The sequence below is a fragment of the Budorcas taxicolor genome, chromosome 2, assembly GCF_023091745.1.
Source record: "Budorcas taxicolor isolate Tak-1 chromosome 2, Takin1.1, whole genome shotgun sequence".
In the NCBI taxonomy this organism is placed as follows: domain Eukaryota; kingdom Metazoa; phylum Chordata; class Mammalia; order Artiodactyla; family Bovidae; genus Budorcas; species Budorcas taxicolor.
The window spans coordinates 173,142,623-173,163,111 of NC_068911.1; the positions used below are offsets into that span (position 1 = coordinate 173,142,623).

Genomic DNA, 20,489 nt, shown 5'->3' on the forward strand with positions numbered 1-20,489 from the left:
GCACGATCAGACAGGCAAGGCCTCTGAGCAAGTGGGACTCTGTCCTCCTAGGGAGCTTTGGGAGTTCAGTATTGGGCCCCCTAGATATGTTCCACTACCAGGGGCAGGAACTGGGGAATTTATCCACCAGCCCTTAACAGTCCTGTGTAGAGAGCCACTCCCTCCCAGAGAGGTGCGGGTACTTACAATTGGAATCCATCAAACTGAGGGCACAAGACGAGTGCCACAGTGCGGCCAGAGCTGCGCCCACCACCCTGGCCGCTTACCTTTCTGCAACAACGGCCTACGGAAGGATATAGAATACCCTATGTGGCAGCCTTATGAGCCCAAACTCATTCTAGTAGCTCTCTACTGGGGAAGGGTCTCCCAGCTCCCACCAATTTTCCCTCAGGGTAACTTCTGAAAACCTAAACAAAAAAGAAAAAAAGCCTGTCATTTTACCAGCTAAATGGATTTATTCAGAAAGAGCAAAGAATTGCCATTTATGACATGCGATCCATGGTGAACAACAAGCGAGTCCAAAGAACAGGAGAGGAATGTTCCCTTATAGGGGAAAGAGGGGCCACTATAAACCATCTATTGGAGGAAACTGGGAGTTCGAAGGGTAGTGGCTCTTCATTGGCCGAGTTAGGACAGTCTCTCATTGGCTAGGCTGTTGCCAGGCAAAGAGAAATTCCTCCTCCCCCTGAGCAGTAACATAGTAGCCCTCTTCCTGTTGGGCAATGCTGGGTTATGTCTCTTTCTGGGGAGTCTGCGATTGACAGCAAGAGGTAGAGCAGGAGAGTTCTCCCTTCTGTCCTCCCGGGATTAGTCACACAGTCATGTCCAACTCTTTGCAAGCCCATGGGCTATAGCCCACCAGGCTCCTCCGTCCCTAGAATTCTCTAGGCAAGAATACTGCAGTGAGTAGCCATTTCCTTCCCCAAGGGAGCTTCCCAACCCAGGAATCAAACCCAGGTGTCCCACATTGCAGGCAGATTCTTTACTGTCTGAGCTGCCAGGGAAGCCCTTAAGCCCCCACCTGTAATCTATTATTTTCTGTAAACTTAGCATCTTTGACTGCTTGCTTACAGCTTCCTGGAGTTCATTCCTGTGTGTACAAAATCAAGCTAAAGTGATGGGAGTTGGGGGTTTAAAAAAAAAACCAATGACTTCCCTGGTGGTCCAATAGCTAGGACTCCATACCCCCAATACAGGGGTTCAATCCCTGGTCAGAGAACTAGATCCCACATGCCACAACTAAAAAAAACCCCCGTATGCCACAATGAAGGTAGAATATCACACGCGCAGCAACCCAAATGCAGTGCAGCCAAATAAATAAATATTTAAAAAAAAAAAAACAGATGAGAAGTTATCAGTTCAGTTCAGTTGCTCAGTCATGTCCGACTCTTTGTGATGTCATGGACTGCAGCACACCAGGCCTCCCTGTCCATCACCAAATCCTGGAACTTACTCAAACTCATGTCCATTGAGTTGATGATGTCCATCCAACCATCTCATCCTCTGTTGTCTCCTTCTCCTCCCGCCTTCAATCTTTCCCAGCATCAGGGTCTTTTCCAAGGAGTCAGTTCTTCACATCACGTGGCCAAAGTATTGGAGTTTCAGCTTCAGCATCAGTCCTTCCAGTGAATATTCAGGACTGATTTCCTTAAGGATGGACTGGTTGGATCTCCTTGCAGTCCAAGGGACTCTCAAGAGTCTTCTCCAATACCACAGTTCAAAAGCATCAGTTCTTCTGTGCTCAGCTTTCTTTATAGTCCAACTTTCACATCCATACATGACTACTGGAAAAACCAAAGCTTTGACTAGATGGACCTTTGTTGGCAAAGTAATGTCTCTGCTTTTGAATATGCTATCTAGGTTGGTCATAGCTTTTCTTCCAAGGAGCAAGCGTCTTTTAATTTCATGGCTGGAGTCACCATCTGCAGTGATTTTGGAGCCCGAAAAAATAAAGTCTGTCACTGTTTCCATTGTTTCCCCATCTATTTCCCATGAAGTGATGGGACCAGATGCCATGACCTTTGTTTTCTAAATGTTTATTTTTAAGCCAACTTTTTCACTCTTCTCTTTCACTTTCATCAAGAGGCTCTTTAGTTCTTCTTCACTTTCTGCCATAAGGGTGGTGTCATCGGCATATCTGAGGTTATTGATATTTCTCTCAGTAATCTTGGTTACAGCTTGTGCTTCTTCCAGCCCAGCATTTCTCATGATGTACTCTGCATATAAGTTAAATAAGCAGGGTGATAATATACAGCCTTGACGTACTCCTTTTCCTATTTGGAACCAGTCTGTTGTTCCATGCCCAGTTCTGTTGCTCCTTGACCTGCATACAAATTTCCCAGAAGCCAGGTCCGGTGGTCTGGTATTCCCATCTCTTTAAGAATTCTCCACAGTTTGTTGTGATCCACACAGTCAAAGGCTTTGGCATAGTCAATAAAGCAGAAGTAGATGTTTTCCTGGAACCCTCTTACTTTTTCGAGAAGTTATACCTCTGTCTAAATGAGCGAATCAGTTCCATGAATCAGTTACTCAAGAGATACTGGTTGGTGCTAGGGCCGAATTCTGCCCAGGGAGCCGCACCCCTTCTGTCCCCTGCATTGGCAGGAGTTTCTTTACCACTAGCGCCACCTGGGAAGCCCTGTCACGGGACACGTGCAGCACACTCAGTCGCTTCAGTCGAGCCTCCTCTCAGTTCAGTTCAGTCGCTCAGTCGTGTCCGACTCTTTGCGGCCCCATGAATCGCAGCACGCCAGGCCTCCCTGTCCATCACCAACTCCCGGAGTGCACTCAGACTCACATTCATCGAGTCCGTGATGCCATCCAGCCATCTCATCCTCGGTCATTCCCTTCTCCTCCTGCCCCCAATCCCTCCCAGCATCAGTCTTTTCCAGTGAGTCAACTCTTTGCATGAGGTGGCCAAAGTACTGGAGCTTCAGCTTTAGCATCATTCCTTTGAAAGAAATCCCAGGGTTGATCTCCTTCAGAATGGACTGGTTGGATCTCCTTGCAGTCCAAGGGGCTCTCGAGTCTTCTCCAACACCACAGTTCAAAAGCATCAATTCCTCGGTGCTCAGCCTTCTTCACAGTCCAACTCTCACATCCATACATGACCACTGGAAAAACCATAGCCTTGACTAGACGGACCTTAGTCGGCAAAATAATGTCTCTGCTTTTGAATATGCTATCTAGGTTGGTCATAACTTCTTCCAAGGAGTAAGCGTCTTTTAATTTCATGGCTGCAGTTACCATCTGCAGTGATTTTGGAGCCCCCAAAAATAAAGTCTGACACTGTTTCCACTGTTTCCCCATCTTTTTCCCATGAAGTGATGGGACCAGAGGCCATGATCTTCGTTTTCTGAATGTTGAGCTTTAAGCCAACGTTTTCACTCTCCTCTTTCACTTTCATCAAGAGGCTTTTGAGTTCCTCTTCACTTTCTGCCATAAGGGTGGTGTCATCTGCATATCTGAGGTTATTGATATTTCTCCCGGCAATCTTGATTCCAGCTTGTGTTTCTTCCAGTCCAGCGTTTCTCATGATGTACTCTGCATAGAAGTTAAATAAGCAGGGTGACAATATACAGCCTTGACGTACTCCTTTTCCTATTTGGAACCAGTCTGTTGTTCCATGTCCAGTTCTTTTTTTTTTTTTTTAATTTTATTTATTTATTTTTAACTTTTTATTTTTACTTTATTTTACTTTATAATACTGTATTGGTTTTGCCATACATTGACATGAATCCACCACGGGTGTACATGCGATCCCAAACATGAACCCCCCTCCCACTTCCCTCCCCACAACATCCCTCTGGGTCATCCCCGTGCACCAGCCCCAAGCATGCTGTATCCTGCATCGGTCCAGGTCCAGTTCTAACTGTTGCTTCCTGACCTGCATACAGATTTCTCAAGAGGCAGGTCAGGTGGCCTGGTATTCCCATCTCTTGAAGAATTTTCCACAGTTTATCGTGATCCACACAGTCAAAGGCTGTGGCATAGTCAATAAAGCAGAAATAGATGCTTTTCTGGAACTCTCTTGCTTTTTCCATGATCCAGCAGATGTTGGCCATTTGATCTCTGTTCCTCTGCCTTTTCTAAAACCAGCTTGAACATCAGGCATTTCACGGTTCTCGTATTGCTGAAGTCTGGCTTGGAGAATTTGGAGCATTACTTTACTAGCATGTGAGATGAGTGCAATTGTGCAGTAGTTTGAGCATTCTTTGGCATTGCCTTTCTTTGAGATTGGCATGAAAACTGACCTTTTCCAGTCTTGTGGCCACTGCTGAGTTTTCCAAACTTGCTGGCATATTGAGTGCAGCACTTTCACAGCATCATCTTTCAGGATTTGAAACAGCTCAACTGGAATTCCATCACCTCCACTAGCTGTGTTCATAATGATGCTTTCTAAGGCCCACTTGACCTCACATTCCAAGATGTCTGGCTCTAGATTAGTGATCACATCATCATGATTATCTGGGTCGTGAAGATCTTTTTTGTACAGTTCTTCCATGTATTCTTGCTGCCTCTTCTTAATATCTTCTGCTTCTGTTAGGTCCATATCATTTCTGTCCTTTATTGAGCCCATCTTTGCATGAAATGTTCCCTTGGTATCTCTAATTTTCTTGAAGAGACTTCTAGTCTTTCCCATTCTGTTGTTTTCCTCTATTTCTTTGCATTGATCGCTGAGAAAGGGTTTCTTATCTCTTCTTGCTATTCTTTGGAACTCTGCATTCAGATGCTTATATCTTCCCTTTTCTCCTTTGCTTTTTGCCTCTCTTTCTTTCAAAGCTATTTGTAAGGCCTCCCCAGACAGCCATTTTGCTTTTTTGCATTTCATTTCCATGGGGATGGTCTTGATCTCTGTCTCCTGTACAATGTTACAAACCTCACTCCATAGTTCATCAGGCACTCTATCTATCAGATCTAGACCCTTAAATCTATTTCTCACTTCCACTGTATAATCATAAGGGATTTGATTTAGTTCATACCTGAATGGTCTAGCGGCTTTCCGTACTTTCTTCAATTTAAGTCTGAATTTGGCAATGAGTTCATGATCTGAGCCACAGTCAGCTCCCAGTCTTGTTTCTGTTGACTGTATAGAGCTTCTCCATCTTTGGCTGCATAGAATATAATCAATCTGATTTCAGTGTTGACCATCTGGTGATGTCCATGTGTAGAGTCTTCTCTTGTGTTGTTGGAAGAGGGTGTTTGCTATGACCAGTGCATTTTCTTGGCAAAACTCTATTAGTCTTCACCCTGCTTCATTCTGCATTCCAAGGCCAAATTTGCCTATTACTCCAGGTGTTTCTTGACTTCCTACTTTTGCATTTCAGTCCCCTATAATGAAAAGGACATCTTTTTTGGGTGTTAGGTCTAAAAGGTCTTGTAGGTATTCATAAAACCGTTTAACTTCAGTTTCTTTAGCATTACTGGTTGGGGCATAGACTTGGATAACTGTGATATTGAATGGTTTGCCTTGGAAATGAACAGAGATCATTCTGTCGTTTTTGAGATTGCATCCAAGTACTGCATTTCGAACTCTTTTGTTGACCACGATGGCTACTCCATTTCTTCTGAGGGATTCCTGCCTGCAGTAGTAGATGTAATGGTCATCTGAGTTAAATTCACCCATTCCAGTCCATTTCAGTTCACTGATTCCTAGAATGTCGACGTTCACCCTTGCCATCTCTTGTCTGACCACTTCCAATTTGCCTTGATTCATGGGCCTGACATTCCAGGTTTCTATGCAATATTGCTCTTTACAGCATCGGATCTTGCTTCTATCACCAGTCACATCCACAACTGGGTATTGTTTTTGCTTTGGCTCCATCCCTACATTCTTTCTGGAGTTATTTCTCCACTGATCTCCAGTAGCATATTGGGCACCTAATGACCTGGGGAGTCCCTCTTTTGATATTTTGCCTTTTCATACTTGTCATGGGGTTCTCAAGGCAAGAATACTGAAGCGGCTTGCCATTCCCTTCTCCAGTGGACCTCTGTCAGACCTCTCCACCATGACCCGCCCGTCTTGGGTTACCCCATAGGCATGGCTTGGTTTCATTGAGTTAGACAAGGCTGTGGTCCTAGTGTGATTAGATTGACTAGTTTTCTGTGACTATGGTTTCAGTGTGTCTGCCCTCTGATGCCCTCTTGCAACACCTACCAGCTTACTTGGGTTTCTCTTACTTGGGCGTGGGGTATCTCTTCACGGCTGCTCCAGCAAAGCACAGCCGCTGCTCCTTACCTTGGATGAGGGGTATCTCCTTACCGCCACCGTTCCTGAACTTGAATGTGGGATAGCTCCTCTAGGCCCTCCCTGCGCAGCCACCACTCCTCGGGTTGCTCCTCCCGGCCGCCGGCCCTGGCCTCGGGCTCGGGGTGGCTCCTCAAGGTCACCACCCCTGGCCTCGGGCATGAGGTGGCTTCTCCTGGCCGCCCCTGATCTCGGATGTGGGGTAGCTCCTCTCGGCCGCCGCCCCTGACCTCGGATGCAGGGTAGCTCCTCTCGGCCACGCTTAGTGAGCCGGCTGTAGCTCTAATCCAGCCTCAACGCCTGAACTGCAGGATGCAGGCCCTTACTTCTCCCGTCTCTGGAATTTGGCCTCAAAAACTCCTGCCAACTCAAACTTCCAAGTGGATATTTATGACTGTCCTGATTGCCACCTCCTGCCATCTCCATGCCTGCATACCCAGGAGGCTGGTGTTTTATCAAGGTTTCTAAGGGTCCTCTCTTGATCCTTGGTTCCTCATTTTGTAACAGAGAAGACTCACTGCAGGAAGTGTCCTCCGAAACGGCCCAGAGACATCAGCTTGTTTAACCCTCCCAGCATCACTGAGAGTAGAGGCTCTTTTTCTCTTTTGTAAATGAGAAAGCTCAGGGTGAGAGCTTAAGCCACCTGCACACTGCAAGCAACTGGCAGAGCTAGGATTTGAACCTAGGTTTGTCTGCCCAAGGCCCATAATCTTTTCACTTCCTGCCTCCCAGGGTACATACAAACCTGTTTCCCCAATCCTGGCATGAGATGCAGGGTATTCTTAATGTTTTATGAGGAAGCATGACCTTGCTAGCATGTAATAGGCTGCTGGAACTCCTTACCCTGAGAGAGACAGCTAAAATTCTAAGCAGAGTCACTGACTGCTGAGCTGAATTTGTGTTTGTGTCACTGGCAACAACCGGGTAGGGAATTCCAGGATCTCAGGAGAGGATTCCAACCTCAAAGTGACATAGAAGCAGAGGCCATTTGAGCCCCAGGGGCCCTTCAAGGACTCCTAGACCCCAGCCTCCTTCATAGACAGAGGCCCAGTGAGCGACCAAAGTCTACTCAAGGTTACCTGGACTCAGGTGCAAGGGTGGGAGCAGACCCAGGCTCCCAACTTGGAACATCTAAGTCAATGTCCCTGATTAACACAGCCAGGCTTGGAGGCAGATGACTCCAAAGTGAATATGATGCTTCTTTTCTTTAATAAAAGGCTCTGGGGTGAATTGTCACAGATTCATCCCTTGCTCCTCCCATCCACGAATGGTCAGGGACCCCTTTCAATCATCTCACTGCTGAATCACCATGGAAACAACACTCGCCTCCCCCAAAGCACACCCCACTTCCTGCTAATGTTCTTGCTTCTACAGAACAGGTTCTGGCATCACTGGGTGTTCAGAGAAGGGACAGAAGCAGGTCACATCCCTGAGTATTTGTCATTTTAGGAAATGCTTTTTCCACAGCTTAGGGGTATTCCGCAGCCAGTATTGAAGCCCTGGCCAGCTCCCTCAGCACATTCATTCGTCCGGCAAATATTCCTGGGTACCCGCTTGGTATCAGCTCGTGCAGGATGCAAGTTACATGCTCTGTTCCCCAAATGGGGAAACAAATAATGTGGTGTGATACTTACCAGGTTGGAGGAGAGACAGGGGGCCGTGGGAGCTGCGCCTCCTAATCTACCCAGGTGAGCTGATCACAAGGGGAAGCCTTCCTGGAGGAAGTGAGCTTGAGAAGCAGTCAAGAATGAAGAGGAATTAAAGTGGGATGGACATGGTGTTCTGAGCAGTGGGTACAGCTTGTGCAAAGACTCAGAGGCAGGACAGTGCAAGGTGTAATTGGAAAATTTTATCAGAGGGAAAACACGTGCATTTTTCTGGCTGTCTGAGTCAAAGAGCTAGCAAGGGCAATCTGCTGAGATAAAGGTCAGTTCTGTAAGTTGGTGCAGGATAGCTGCTCTGTAAAGGATACAGAGAGAGTACGGAGGAGGGTACCGAGAAATACAGGGGGTGCTCTGTGCGCTCAGAACATTTTCTTCCTCACTGGGGAGACAAACACCTTAAACCTGAGAGGCCAGAGAAGGAGGTCATCTAGGGGGCATCTCCCAGTGGTCCTACCTTCTCACTGAATACCCGCAGCAACCAAGTGCAGCCCATCACAAAGTCGGCCACACCTTCATGGGGAGAGCTGCTTCCTGAAACCAAAAGGAACTTGCTTCTTTAATATGTCCCCTTACTCTGTACTCTGGTTTTCCTGTTTGGAGGCAGTTACCAAAAAGGGGCTAAACCCTTCTCCCTGCAGCAGCCTGTCTGATATTTGAAGATGATGCTGGCACCCCACTTTGCCCCCACCAGAGCCTCTTTTTTCCAGTCATAAACATGAGCACAACTCAAGAATAATATTGGACAATGCCAAGTACACAGCAGACCAGAGTTCAATAAGGAATTTTTTAATTTTTAATTTTGTATTGGAGTAGAATTGATTTATAATGTTGCTTTTTTAAAATATATAGTGTTGCTTTCATTTCAGGTGTACAGTAAAGCAATATAGCTATACATATACAGAAATCTATTCTTTTCCAGATCCCCCTCTCATGTAAGTCACCACAAGAGTATCGAAGAGCCACACTGCAGAGTTCCTGGTGCTATACAGTATCTGCCTGTTGATCATCTATTTTATATTTAATAGTGCACATATGCCAAGCCCAGCCTCCTAATTTGTCCCTCTCCCCTTTCCCCCTTTGGTAACCATAAGTTTGTTTTCTAAATCTGTGAGTCTGTTTCTGTTTTGTAAAAAAAAAAACTTTATTTGTATCATTTTTTTAGATTCCACGTGTAAGTGGTAGCATATGATATTTGTGTTTCTTCCCTAGGTATGTAATCTCTGGGTCCATCCATGAGTTATTTCATTCTTCTTTAAGGCTGAGTAATATTCCATTATATATATTCATATTTATACCACATCTTCTGGAAGGATTTTTTTAGAGTGAATCTGTGATGGTCTGGAGCTGTTGTGAGCAGAGAAGAAACCATCCCAGCTGGCTGTGAAGAAAGGGGTCTCTGGTTGAGGGAAAAGAAATCCCCAGAGACGGGTCAGCCCAGACAGAGGCACTTCAGCGGCCACTTGCGCTGCGCTGCCACCGTACTTTTCCCTAATGTTTTGTTGTTCAGCCATTAAGTCGTGTCCAACTCTCTGTGACCCCATGAACTGCAGCATGCCAGGCCTCCCTGTCCTTCACTACCTCCCGGAGTTTGTTTAAACCCATGTCCATTGAGTCAGGGATACCATCCAATGATCTCGTCCTCTGTCGTCCCCTTCTCCTCCTGCCCTCAATCTTTCCCAGCATCAGGGTCTTGTCCAACAAATCAGCTCTTCACATCAGGTGGCCAAAATATTGGAGCTTCAGCTTCAGATCAGTCCTTCCAATGAATACTCAGGGCTGATTTCCTTTAGGATTGACTGGTTGGATCTTCCTGCAGTCCAAGGGACTCTCAAGAGTCTTCTCCAACACCACAGTTCAAAAGCATCAATTCTTCAGCCCTCAGCCTTCTTTATGGTTCAACTCTCACATCCATACACGACTACTGGAAAACCTTAGCTTTGACCAGATGGACCTTTGTCGACAAAGTGATGTCTCTGCTTTTTAATATGCATCTAGGTTGGTCATAGCTTTTCTTCCAAGGAGAAAGCGCCTTTTAATTTTGTGGCTGCGGTCATAAAATAATATATTTCCTATAAGAACTTTAAAAAATGCAAATGAGCAAAGGAAGGAAAATAAAAATACATTTAATTCTACTACCACCCAGATATAATTCCATGATTGTTTTCATCTATATCTCTCAAACTTTTTCTCTGCGTGTGTATGTGTTTTAACAAGCCTTACATGGTGCATAGGTCATGCCATGCTTCTTTGTGGCCGGTTCACGGGATGTTAGTTCCCCAACCAGGAACTGAACCAGCACCGTTAGCAGTGAAAGCGCAGAGTCCTAACCACTGTACACCAAGGAATTCCCCAGGCTTCTTTTCATTTAGCAAAATGTGGTGACCCTTTACCTGGGTCACAAAACGGTTTTCTCCAGCGTTGTTTTGAAGGCCGCATTCATCCTGCATCTGATGGACTTAATAGTTATGTGTTTAACCAAACCCCTAGAGTCAGATGTGAATGCTGTTCTCTTTTATTTTTTACTATTAGAAATGATGTCTGGATGTTCCCAAGTTCTTTAACAATCCAGGTGTCTTCCTTGTCATTAATAGTCCCGTAATCATAGTCCAGCCTAAGTATGGGGGGCCTAGTTCTCTCACAGGTTCCTTCTTCCAGGTGTTTCTGAGAGTCCCCAAGGAAGACTTCACTTTCCACAGACCTACAGGCTTGCAGCCAGTCCTCTCATCCAACCAGCCCAGATTATTCCAGCGACTGCTCCTCTCCTGACGAGCCCTTCTTGGCATTTTTGTAACTTGTTTCTCTGACCGCGATCTCCCCAAGACCCCTTGTCCCTAAAGTCACCAAAGGCCCTACAGCCATCATAGTCCAGTCAGGAGCACAGAAACCTCTTGAGTCTTTCAAACCAAGAGACTTTCACATAAGGGAGCTGGTTGCCCAGGTGACGAAAGAGCTGAGAATTCACTCAGGAACTGAGAAGCAGCCCAGAGAGTCACCACAGCAGGAAGTTGCTCCATCCTTTGAACTAAAGGGGAAAATGGAAGGAGATGTTATCAGAGCCCAGGCCACCTGACCGAAAGATGGTGGCGGCTGCCTGGTTGGAGGCAGCGGGAGCCCCAGAGGAGACACTGCCTTTGGGGGAGGCCACTCAAAGTGGAGGAACAGGGGGAGAAATCCCCTGACTCCTCTCCTCCAGCTCACCTGTCTCCCTCCAGTGCCTCCCAAGGCACTGAACCTAGCAGGAAGCCATTGGCAAAGGAGTCTGGGAAATGCAGTTTCCTGCAATTAACAGGACAGGACTGGCACAGTTCAGTTCAGCTCAGTTGCTCAGTCGTGTCTGACTCTTTGCCACCCCATGAACCACAGCACACCAGGCCTCCCTATCCATCACCAACTCCCAGAGTTTACCCAAACTCATGTCCATTGAGTTGGTGATGCCATCCAACCATCTTATCCTCTGTCGTCCCCTTCTCCTCCCGCCTTCAATCTTTCCCAGCATCATGGTCTTTTCAAATGAGTCAGCTCTTCACATCAGGTGGCCAAAGTGTTGGAGTTTCAGCTTCAACATCAGTCCTTCCATGAACACCCAGGACTGATCTCCTTTAGGATGGACTGGTTGGATCTCCTTGCAATCCAAGGGACTCTCAACAGTCTTCTCCAAAACCACAGTTCAAAAGCATTAATTCTTCTGCCCTCAGCTTTCTTTATAGTCCAACTTTCACATCCATACATGACCACTGGAAAAACCATAGCCTTGACCAGATGGACGTTTGTTGACAAAGTAATGTCTCTGCTTTTTAATACGCTGTCTAGGTTGGTCATAACTTTCCTTCCGAGGAGCAAGCGTCTTTTATTTTCATGGCTGCAGTCACCATCTGCAGTGATTCTGGAGCCAAAAAAAAATAAAGTCCCAAGCCATACCTTAATTCCCCCAAAACACACCTTAACTGTGGCTGTTGAGTCAAACAAATTTTACCAAGGACTCAGAGCTGACAGAAAACAAGTACAACACAGAAAAGAAAAACTTAAATACAGATCCCTGGCCATCACAGCCTCCTACATCCTAAAACCAAGGCCCCTATACCCTCCCTGAGGACCCAGCTGTCCTGCTACAGGACTCAGCCAGCTGTTGTGTGACTGCAGCAGGCCAAACTCTCCACAGAGGTAGAGATCTCTGACAGTGTCCACCCTCATCAGAGTCCAGGCCCCTTCAACCTTCTCTTGAGGCCCAGTGAGAAAGGGAAAATCACTGCCTAAACACCAGTCCCAGTGGATATCATGTAATCCCTATAGATCCAGCTGCACATGGAGAGACAGCTTGGGTGAGCAGTTTGAATCTTCATGGTCCCCAACCAAAAGCCCATTCCTGAATTGTGCCCCCATCTCTAGCACAGTAGAAAGAGTCACTGAAATCTCAGATCCTTTTTTTTTCCCCTAATGTTTTGCAGGTTCCAAAGTCCAAAGGCTCAAGGTAGGAGGGCCTGGGCTTCTCACCCACAGCAGCCTCTCTGGGTGGAAAGCTGTTCCCAAGCCCAGCATACATCATGGCGGACCAACGTCAATACATAGCACAAGACACAAGCAAATACATTTATCTCTTCTTGCCAGAACAAAACCAAGGAGTCTAGCTTTTCCTCTGCTTCAAGGAACATTCCAGAACATATCTTCTGCTCCTGCCTCTGCTCTAGTTGCTTTCCTCAGGGTGAATCCCTGTGGATGGAATCACTGGGGCAAAAGGTGGTTTGTAAGTTACAAGCTTTTGATACCCAGTGCCAACTTGCTCCCAGATAAGGCTGTACATCATGGATTATTTTTGTCTTTCCTGCCTATCAGTTCCCTAATAAAGCACTGAAGAGTTTTAGGATGAATCAGCCACTGGACCAGATAAACAAGCCAGTCCGTCACTGTTGCTGTTTTCTGCAATTAGGAAGGGAACTCCCTTGGGTCCCGCCCAGGACCTGGAATTCCGAAGCACACGGACCAGGCACCTTTGTACCCAGCTCCCCACTGCCCAGGTCCCACCTTTCCTCCTTTCCCCGCCCTCGTGCCTGGGTGGAGCCAGCTGCCAAGGCGCCAAAGCTTCTCAGCCCTCCCTCTGGGCTCAGTCTGGAGTAGAGACTGGAAGAGGGCCCTGTGCCTGGCCCCGATGAGGACACTACTGACCATCCTGGCGGCGGGATCCCTGCTCGGTGAGTGCCCATCACCCTGCGCTCAGACGTGCCCCTACCCAGGAGTCAATGATCAGGGCTGTCCCCCCCCGGAACCCCATCCAGCCCCAGCATAACCAGTCTCAGTTTCTTCTCTGCTGGGCTGCACTGGGAGTTTCCGGGGAGAAGTAGATACCAGCTCAGGTTGCTGAGAGGGGTGGAGAGGGTCTCTCAGATCTTGGGTTCTTCCAGAGACTAAACTGACCCTCAAGACTCTCACCCGTCTGAATCTGTGGATGCTCCCACCCGAGCGGATGGAGAACTAGCTTGAGGGAGACAGACATCCTTGGACAACTCACATCTTTCTGGTAGAAGCTGTGCTTCTGTTCCTCTGCTTCTGGCTGCCGCCGGCCTGACATGGGGAGGTGAGGAAGCATCAGGATGGACAAAGCTTGAGTCCGGCCATTGCCTCCTTCCATGCTCCCCAAGGGAGCCTCTTCTAGCCCCTTGTGCCAGACCTGAAAGAGCCCTTTCTCACAGAGTGCTCAGGTCTGTGGCACTAACAGGTCTTCAAACACCAGCGCTCTTAAGAAAACGGGACTCAAGGGCATAGTCTTCACAGCCAATAAAGTAGATTCTTTGATGTACGGTTATGGAGAACTTCAGGACCAATGCTTGAGATCCTAGATTGTCTCTCTGCTCCCTGAGATGTTTAATAAAATTGAGGGAACTTTCTGAGAAAGTGAAAGCATAGTCCCAGCTGAAGAAGGGGGAGGGGTGGCTGCCACAAGGTCCCTTCAAGCTGAAGTGCAGGGTGAAGGCCATAAAGGGCTGGAACTTCCAGCCCCTCCAATACTGTGCCTGCTGTGTGCTGCGCGGATCCACGGGGCTTCCAGCTGCTGTCCCAGCCCTCCAGTTCACCCTCCCCTGGGCATCAAGCCGGGCATTCCCAGCCTACTGAACTCATGATAAGTTCAGGAGACTTGATGCTTCCCCCCCAAGAGACCCCAGATCTGTCCCTCCAGACCCCCACCTATCCTGGCTGGGGACCATCGGCCCTTCACGATGTGGGACCCGGGGGTACCAGCCTTTAGGAAGTTGTTAGGAGTCTGTAAGTTCACTCTGGAGACCCAGACGCCTTCTTTGGAATTCTTTGGCTGATTTCAGAGCAAGTTGAATTGCTTTTGCTTGTTCGTCCTTAACTTCCCAACTGATTGACGTAGAATTGTTTTTCCTAGCAAATGCGAAAACTTCCTTTGATCAGATCTCCCAGGCTGTCAATCTCTAGACAATACACGTCTCCCCATGATTTCACAATGTAGACTTTTACCCAGGAAGCACAGAGACGACGTGGGCTGAGGAGCCGATAATGAATTTGAGAGGGAAAAGGAATGAGTAGGCAGGAGAAAAGGGGGAGATCTTGTTAGCCCTCAACAGCCCCTAAAAGAGGGGGGTCTGCCAAGGTCCACCCACCTGACTTCAGGAAGCCAACTTCACTTCCCTCTTGGAAAGGGGTCCCCGTCTCCATCCAACCTGGGCCCTTCACCTCCCTAGCATGTCCCAGCCTCAGCCACCTGCCTCCTCCAAACCCACGTGGCCCACCCAAGATACTGACTCCAATCAGCTACCCTCCCCCAGCAGACCATAGGTGAGCCCACCCCCGGGCACACCCTGGCCTTCTCTCAAATCCCTCTCTCTTGCCTGCTCTTGACTTCGCCACCTTGCCTGAAGTCACTGTTGAGTTCTGACCTCAAGTGGGCTCCCTGCCTCAACTTAAGACCCAGTTCTGAATCCAGGACCCCTCCCTTGGTGGCTCAGATGGTAAAGCGTCTGTCTACAATGCGGGAGACTCGGGTTCGATCCCTGGGTCGGGAAGATCCTCTGGAGAAGGAAATGGCAGCCCACTCCAGTACTCTTGCCTGGAGAATCCATGGACAGAGGAGCCTGGTGGGCTACAGTCCATGGGGTCGCAGAGAGTCGGACACGACTGAGCAACTCCTCTCACTCCGTTCAGTGAGTGCATGCTCAGTCGCTAAGTCATGTCCAACTCTGTGACCCTGTGGACCGTAGCCTTCCAGGCTCCTCTGTCCATGGGATTCTCCAGGCAAGAATTAGAGGAGGGGGTTGCCACACCCTCCTCCAGGGGGTTTTCCTGACCCAGAGACCAAATTTGCAGCTCTTCTGTCTCCAGCATTGGCAGGCGGCTTCTTTACCATTAGCACCATCTGGAAGTCCCTTGCTCCAGAACAGACCCCAGTTCTGCCAAGACTCAGATCCAAACAAGATCCCAGCCATACTGTGGGACTCAGCACCATATCCATCACATTGGCTAGAGGCAGGAAGAAACCCCCGGCCCCTAAGACCCCAGTCTAGGGGTTCTGAGAACACAAAGAATTCTGCAGTTGCTGGGACTGCCTGATCCACCCAGATTCCAAGAGGGATATGGCCTTAGATTTAGCAGACAGATACACAGCAGAGTCGGGCTATCCTGAGATACTTTCCTTGCCCCACAAATGCCTCCCAAGCCCACGGACCCCTCTTGCAGAAATCCTGTATGGAGTAAATAACTCTCCACTCCCTCACTCTCTGGACCTTCTGGCAGTCGTCGTCACTGACTGGGTTGGGGGTGGGGAAAAGGCACACATCACATCAAAGACACGTACACACAGGCCTCAAGGCCTTGACTCAGCTGGGTCTGCACCTGTCTATTTCCCACCCCAGCCAACCAGGCCCTCTGAGCATGCGCAGAGCCAGCTGCCGCTCTGGTTACCATTTTCCTGTGCTTTCCTCCTTTCCTCAGACCAAGCTGGGAGGGCTGAGAGGAGATCTATAAGTCAAGGGCTCTCATTTACAGTGAAGATTTGCTTCAGGGTCAATGCCTCCTCCTGGGTCCTCTTCCTGGGGCTCTGGCCTTTGCTCCGCCTTCCTTGGCCCATTGTATCTGCCCCTAAAAGCAGGCTAACTACTGTGATGAGTATTGCACCCTGCCTCTCTGAGCCTCAGTTTTCCTCATCCATAAAATGGGCAAAACCTGCCTCATCAGGTGGTCAGGAGGACTTGATGAGGAGACTTAGCCCAGTGCCTGGCACTTGACGTGCATTTCAGACATGGCAGCTGCTCCTGTGGTCCAATTATTTCCATTTTAGAGCTGAAGAAATTGAAGTTCTAATGGCTTAAACAGCTTCCCCAAGGACACGCTGCCTGTTCAGTTCAGTTGCTCAGTTGTGTCTGGCTCTTTGCGACCCCATGAACCTGTATGTGGCCTCAGTCAGCATCCTGCCCCTATGAAACCCATGGAGCTGGGGAAGGCGCCTTTGCCCTCTTCAGCAGGTGTGTGGTGGGTGGGCAGGGACTGGACCCACAGACAGAGAGGCAGGGATTCACAAACATCTTCTCCACCCTTGCTTGAAATTACTGGTTCTAGGAAAGTTACTTCTTAGACATTAGCTGAGTACCTCTAAAATATTCCCTTGGTGAGAACACTGATTTTAGATGGTGCTGAGAAATGAGTGAACACAACAGCAAGTGTCGACAAGGATGTGAAATAACCGCACCCAGTCAAACATCGCTGATGGGAATGTGAGATGGTGCAGTCACTTCTCTGGAAAACAGTTTGGCTGCTCTTCAAAAGTTCAACGTAGAATCACCATATGACCCAGAAATCCCACTCCTACCCAAGAGAACCAAAAACTTATGTCCACTTAAAACACTTGTGCACTACCACTACCAGCAGCATTACTCAAAATAGACAAAAAGTGGAAACAACCCCAATGCCCAGCAGCTGATGGAGGATAAACAGAATGTGACCTGTCCACACGATGGAATACGATTCAGCAGTAAGAAGGAAATAAGTGCTAACCTATGTAATACGGATGAGCCTTGAAAACATGACGCCAAGTGAAAGAAGCCAGACACAAAAGGCCGACTGGATGACTTCATTTATAGAAAATGTCCAAATAGGCAAAGTCATTGGGACAGGAAGTCGATTATATATTGGTTGCCTGGGGCTGGGAGGAGGGGAGGGAGGGAATGACAGCTCACGGATACAAGATTTGTTTGGGGGCGATGAACACGTCCTAGAACTAGACCTGCAGCAGTGGTCTACACTACCTTGTGAATATATTTAGAATACCACAGAACTGTATGATTGTAAGTGGTGAATTGTATGGAATGTGAATCATAGCTCAATAAAAAGGGGAAAAAAAAGAAGTGAAGGGGAGCGGGAGGGTCGGTTAGCACAGTCTCCTGCTAAGTGGTTGCTGGCTCACCCCCTCGGTGGGCAGCTCGAAAGGGGGGCTAGCGCAGGGTCTATGCACCCATCTGCTCACCCTGCTCCCACTTCTGGCAGCTCACATCACTGAGGACACCTCAGATCTCCTTCAGCACGTGAAGTTCCAGTCCAGCAACTTCGAAAACATCCTGACATGGGACGGCAAGCTGGAGAGTGCCCCCGACACCGTCTACAGCGTCCAGTATAAGACGTAGGCTCCCCACAACATTACCCCTTTAACTCTGCTCTGAAACCAAAGAAAACCCTCCCCTCTTCCATATGTCCCCAGATTCCCCCTCGGACCCAGACTGGTGTCACTCAGCAACTCTCCCCCAAGACATAGCTTTGCCCCTTGATGTTTCTTCTGCAGGAAGAGGTTAGAATGATGGTTACAAGTATGGGCTCTGGAGGCAAACACCAGCCCCTCATCCTATAACCCTGGGCAGGTAGATAAATGCACCAAGCCTCCATTTCCCATCCATGAAGTAAAGATAGCAATAATACTTTCCTCCTAGGGTTGTTGGATGGGTTAAATGAGTCATTAGCATGTGTGCCTGGCAAAGAACAAACGCCCAATCATTGCTTTATTATTTGGGGAAGACTAGGTCAACAGCCAGGTGGCGCTAGTGGTAAAGAACCCACCTGCCAGTGCAGGAGACTTAAGAGACGTGGGTTCAATCCCTGAGTCAGGAAGATCCCTTGGAGGAGGGTGTGGCAACCCACTCCAGTACTCTTGCCTGGAGAATCCCATGGACAGGGAAGCCTGGTAGGCTGCAGTCTATAGAGCTGCACAGTCAGACACAACTGAAGCGACTTAGCACGCATGCAAGCAAGTCAACAAAAAGTCATGTTCACCCCTCCAGCCCCCACTCAGCCCCATTCCCGCTCATCTCCCTTCCCAGGCAGGAGAGGGGGTGTAGCATGGGCTCAGGAAACTGCAAACCTGGGTTCCATTCCTGATCCTGCCACTTCATCCCGTGGCAAGTCACTTGCCCTCTCTGAGGCCCAGGTCCCTGGCCTGTAAATGGGCCTAGCAGTGCGCAGAACATGAACTCAAACTGTCTGAGTTCACATCCTGGCTCCCTGCATGCATGATGAAAACACCTGGGCAAATTTTACTTCCTTAAGCCCCAGCTTCCTGACTTGAAAAGGAAGGAAGATATTAATAATGTGTGAACCTCACTAACAGATCATCTGCATAAAAAGCCTAGGACGCACATGCTAAGTAAATATTTGATATCATTATCAATATTAATAAACCACAGGCTGGCTGCCAAGCCTGTTCATGAAAGGTGTGCTCCAGCCCCTCCCTTGCTCACAGGTATGGAGAGGGAGAGTGGTTGGAAAAGGAGGGCTGCCAGGGGATCACCCGGAAATCCTGCAACCTTACCGTGGAGACAAGCAACCTCACTGAGCTCTACTACGCCCGGGTCACCGCCATTGACGGGGCAGGCCGGTCTGCCACCAAGATGACCAACCGCTTCAGCCCACTGCAGGACAGTGAGTGGGGGCCCCTCGTTGCACGGGATGCAGGTGGGAGGATGGTCTTTTCCCCTCTGAAGTGGGTGGAGTGTGCAGAATGGCTCTGCCTCTCAGGGCCAGTTAAGGATGTGGCTTTTAGGGAAGACACTCCAGACTGGACAGCATCCCCCGTGTGGTTCTCCATCTTTCTCCATCTCTAGACCTCTTGTATGCAGACCTTCGCCTTGCCACTTGGGCGCAACCAAGGCTTCCTAACTCCATCCCCCTGCTCCTTCTTTGACTCTTTTTCAATCCCCAGGCATGGTTTCAGTTTCAACATCACCTCCTAAGTGAGCACCCCCACCCCACAGCCCCAGCAACTCCCTTGTACTACACAGGCCATCGCCTGCTATTTTCCCTCACCATAAACTGCTCACTGACTTCAGAGCTCAGATCATAACCTGTCTTTATCGTTTGCTTGCACGGATATCATCTGAATTGAAATGTGAGCTTCGTAGAGACGTGCCTGGGCGTGGGACCCATTGTATTCCAGGAGATGCTCCATACGTAACTGATGAAGGATTAGATGGATGGGTAGATAAATGGATGAGTGGCCAAACTCCTCACACAAGTTAAGCGGGTGATGTTCACTAACTGACTTAAAAGTCACATGGTGTTTCAAGAAAATAAAAAATAACATTCAGCAAGTTATTTTATATTGTCTCTCAGCTTGTTCAATTAATGCATAGTTACTGTAGGAAATTTGGAAAATATAGAAATATGCAAAGAAAAATAAAACTAAGCCCAAATAATCTGAACACTTAAACATAACCGCAGTTACTAGCAGCTGTATCTACTCTTTTCTGATCTGGTGGTTTGTTTTTCATATCATGGTATCATGAACATTCACCCATGTCATGAAATACTTTTCCACATCATGATATCTCACAACTACAAAAATGATCCATTCTACGGAGGTACTTTATTTGACTTCCCTGATTCCCTTTTCGAAGGAATCAGGATTTTGTTGGTTTTTAATAAATAACTGAAGCAAATATTCTTTTAGTGCAGATCATTTTAATCTCAGAGGTCAATGGATCCTTGAGGACTTTTTATAAGTTAGCATCAGGGGGAGACATGAATCCCTGAAAGTGTTTGCAAGATTTTTGTATATGTGCATTTTGGAGGAGCAAAGAACTATCAGTTCAGTTTAGTCGCTCAGTCGTGTCCGACTCTTCACGACCCCATGAACCGCAGCATGCCAGGCCTCCCTGTCCATCGCCAACTCCCAGAGTTCACTCAGACTCACGTCCATCGAGTTACTGATGCCATTCAGCCATCTCATCCTCTGTCGTCCCCTTCTCCTCCTGCCCCCAATCCCTCCCAGCATCAGAGTCTTTTCCAATGAGTCAACTCTTCGCATGAGGTGGCCAAAGTACTGGAGTTTCAGCTTTAGCATCATTCCTTCCAAAGAAATCCCAGGGTTGATCTCCTTCAGAAGGGACTGGTTGGATCTCCTTGCAGTCCAAGGGACTCTCAAGAGTCTTCTCCAACACCACAGTTCAAAAGCATCAATTCTTAGGCGCTCAGCCTTCTTCACAGTCCAACTCTCACATCCATACATGACCACTGGAAAAACCATAACCTTGACTAGACGGACCTTAGTCGGCAAAGTAATGTCTCTGCTTTTCAAGATGCTATCT

At 48.0% G+C, this 20,489-nt stretch overlaps 1 protein-coding gene across 1 annotated transcript in view; it reads left to right on the forward strand.

Annotated features, from left to right (window-relative positions):
* The first annotated feature begins 12,831 nt into the window (after window positions 1–12,831).
* The window catches only part of IL22RA1 (interleukin 22 receptor subunit alpha 1), a 30,148-nt gene continuing 22,490 nt past the window's right edge, over window positions 12,832–20,489 (forward strand). The window contains exons 1-3 of the mRNA XM_052664329.1: window positions 12,832–13,097; window positions 17,404–17,536; window positions 18,647–18,825. Coding sequence (XP_052520289.1) covers window positions 13,055–13,097; window positions 17,404–17,536; window positions 18,647–18,825 — 355 coding nt within the window. The 5' untranslated portion in view covers window positions 12,832–13,054. The remainder of the gene's footprint in view (window positions 13,098–17,403; window positions 17,537–18,646; window positions 18,826–20,489) is intronic.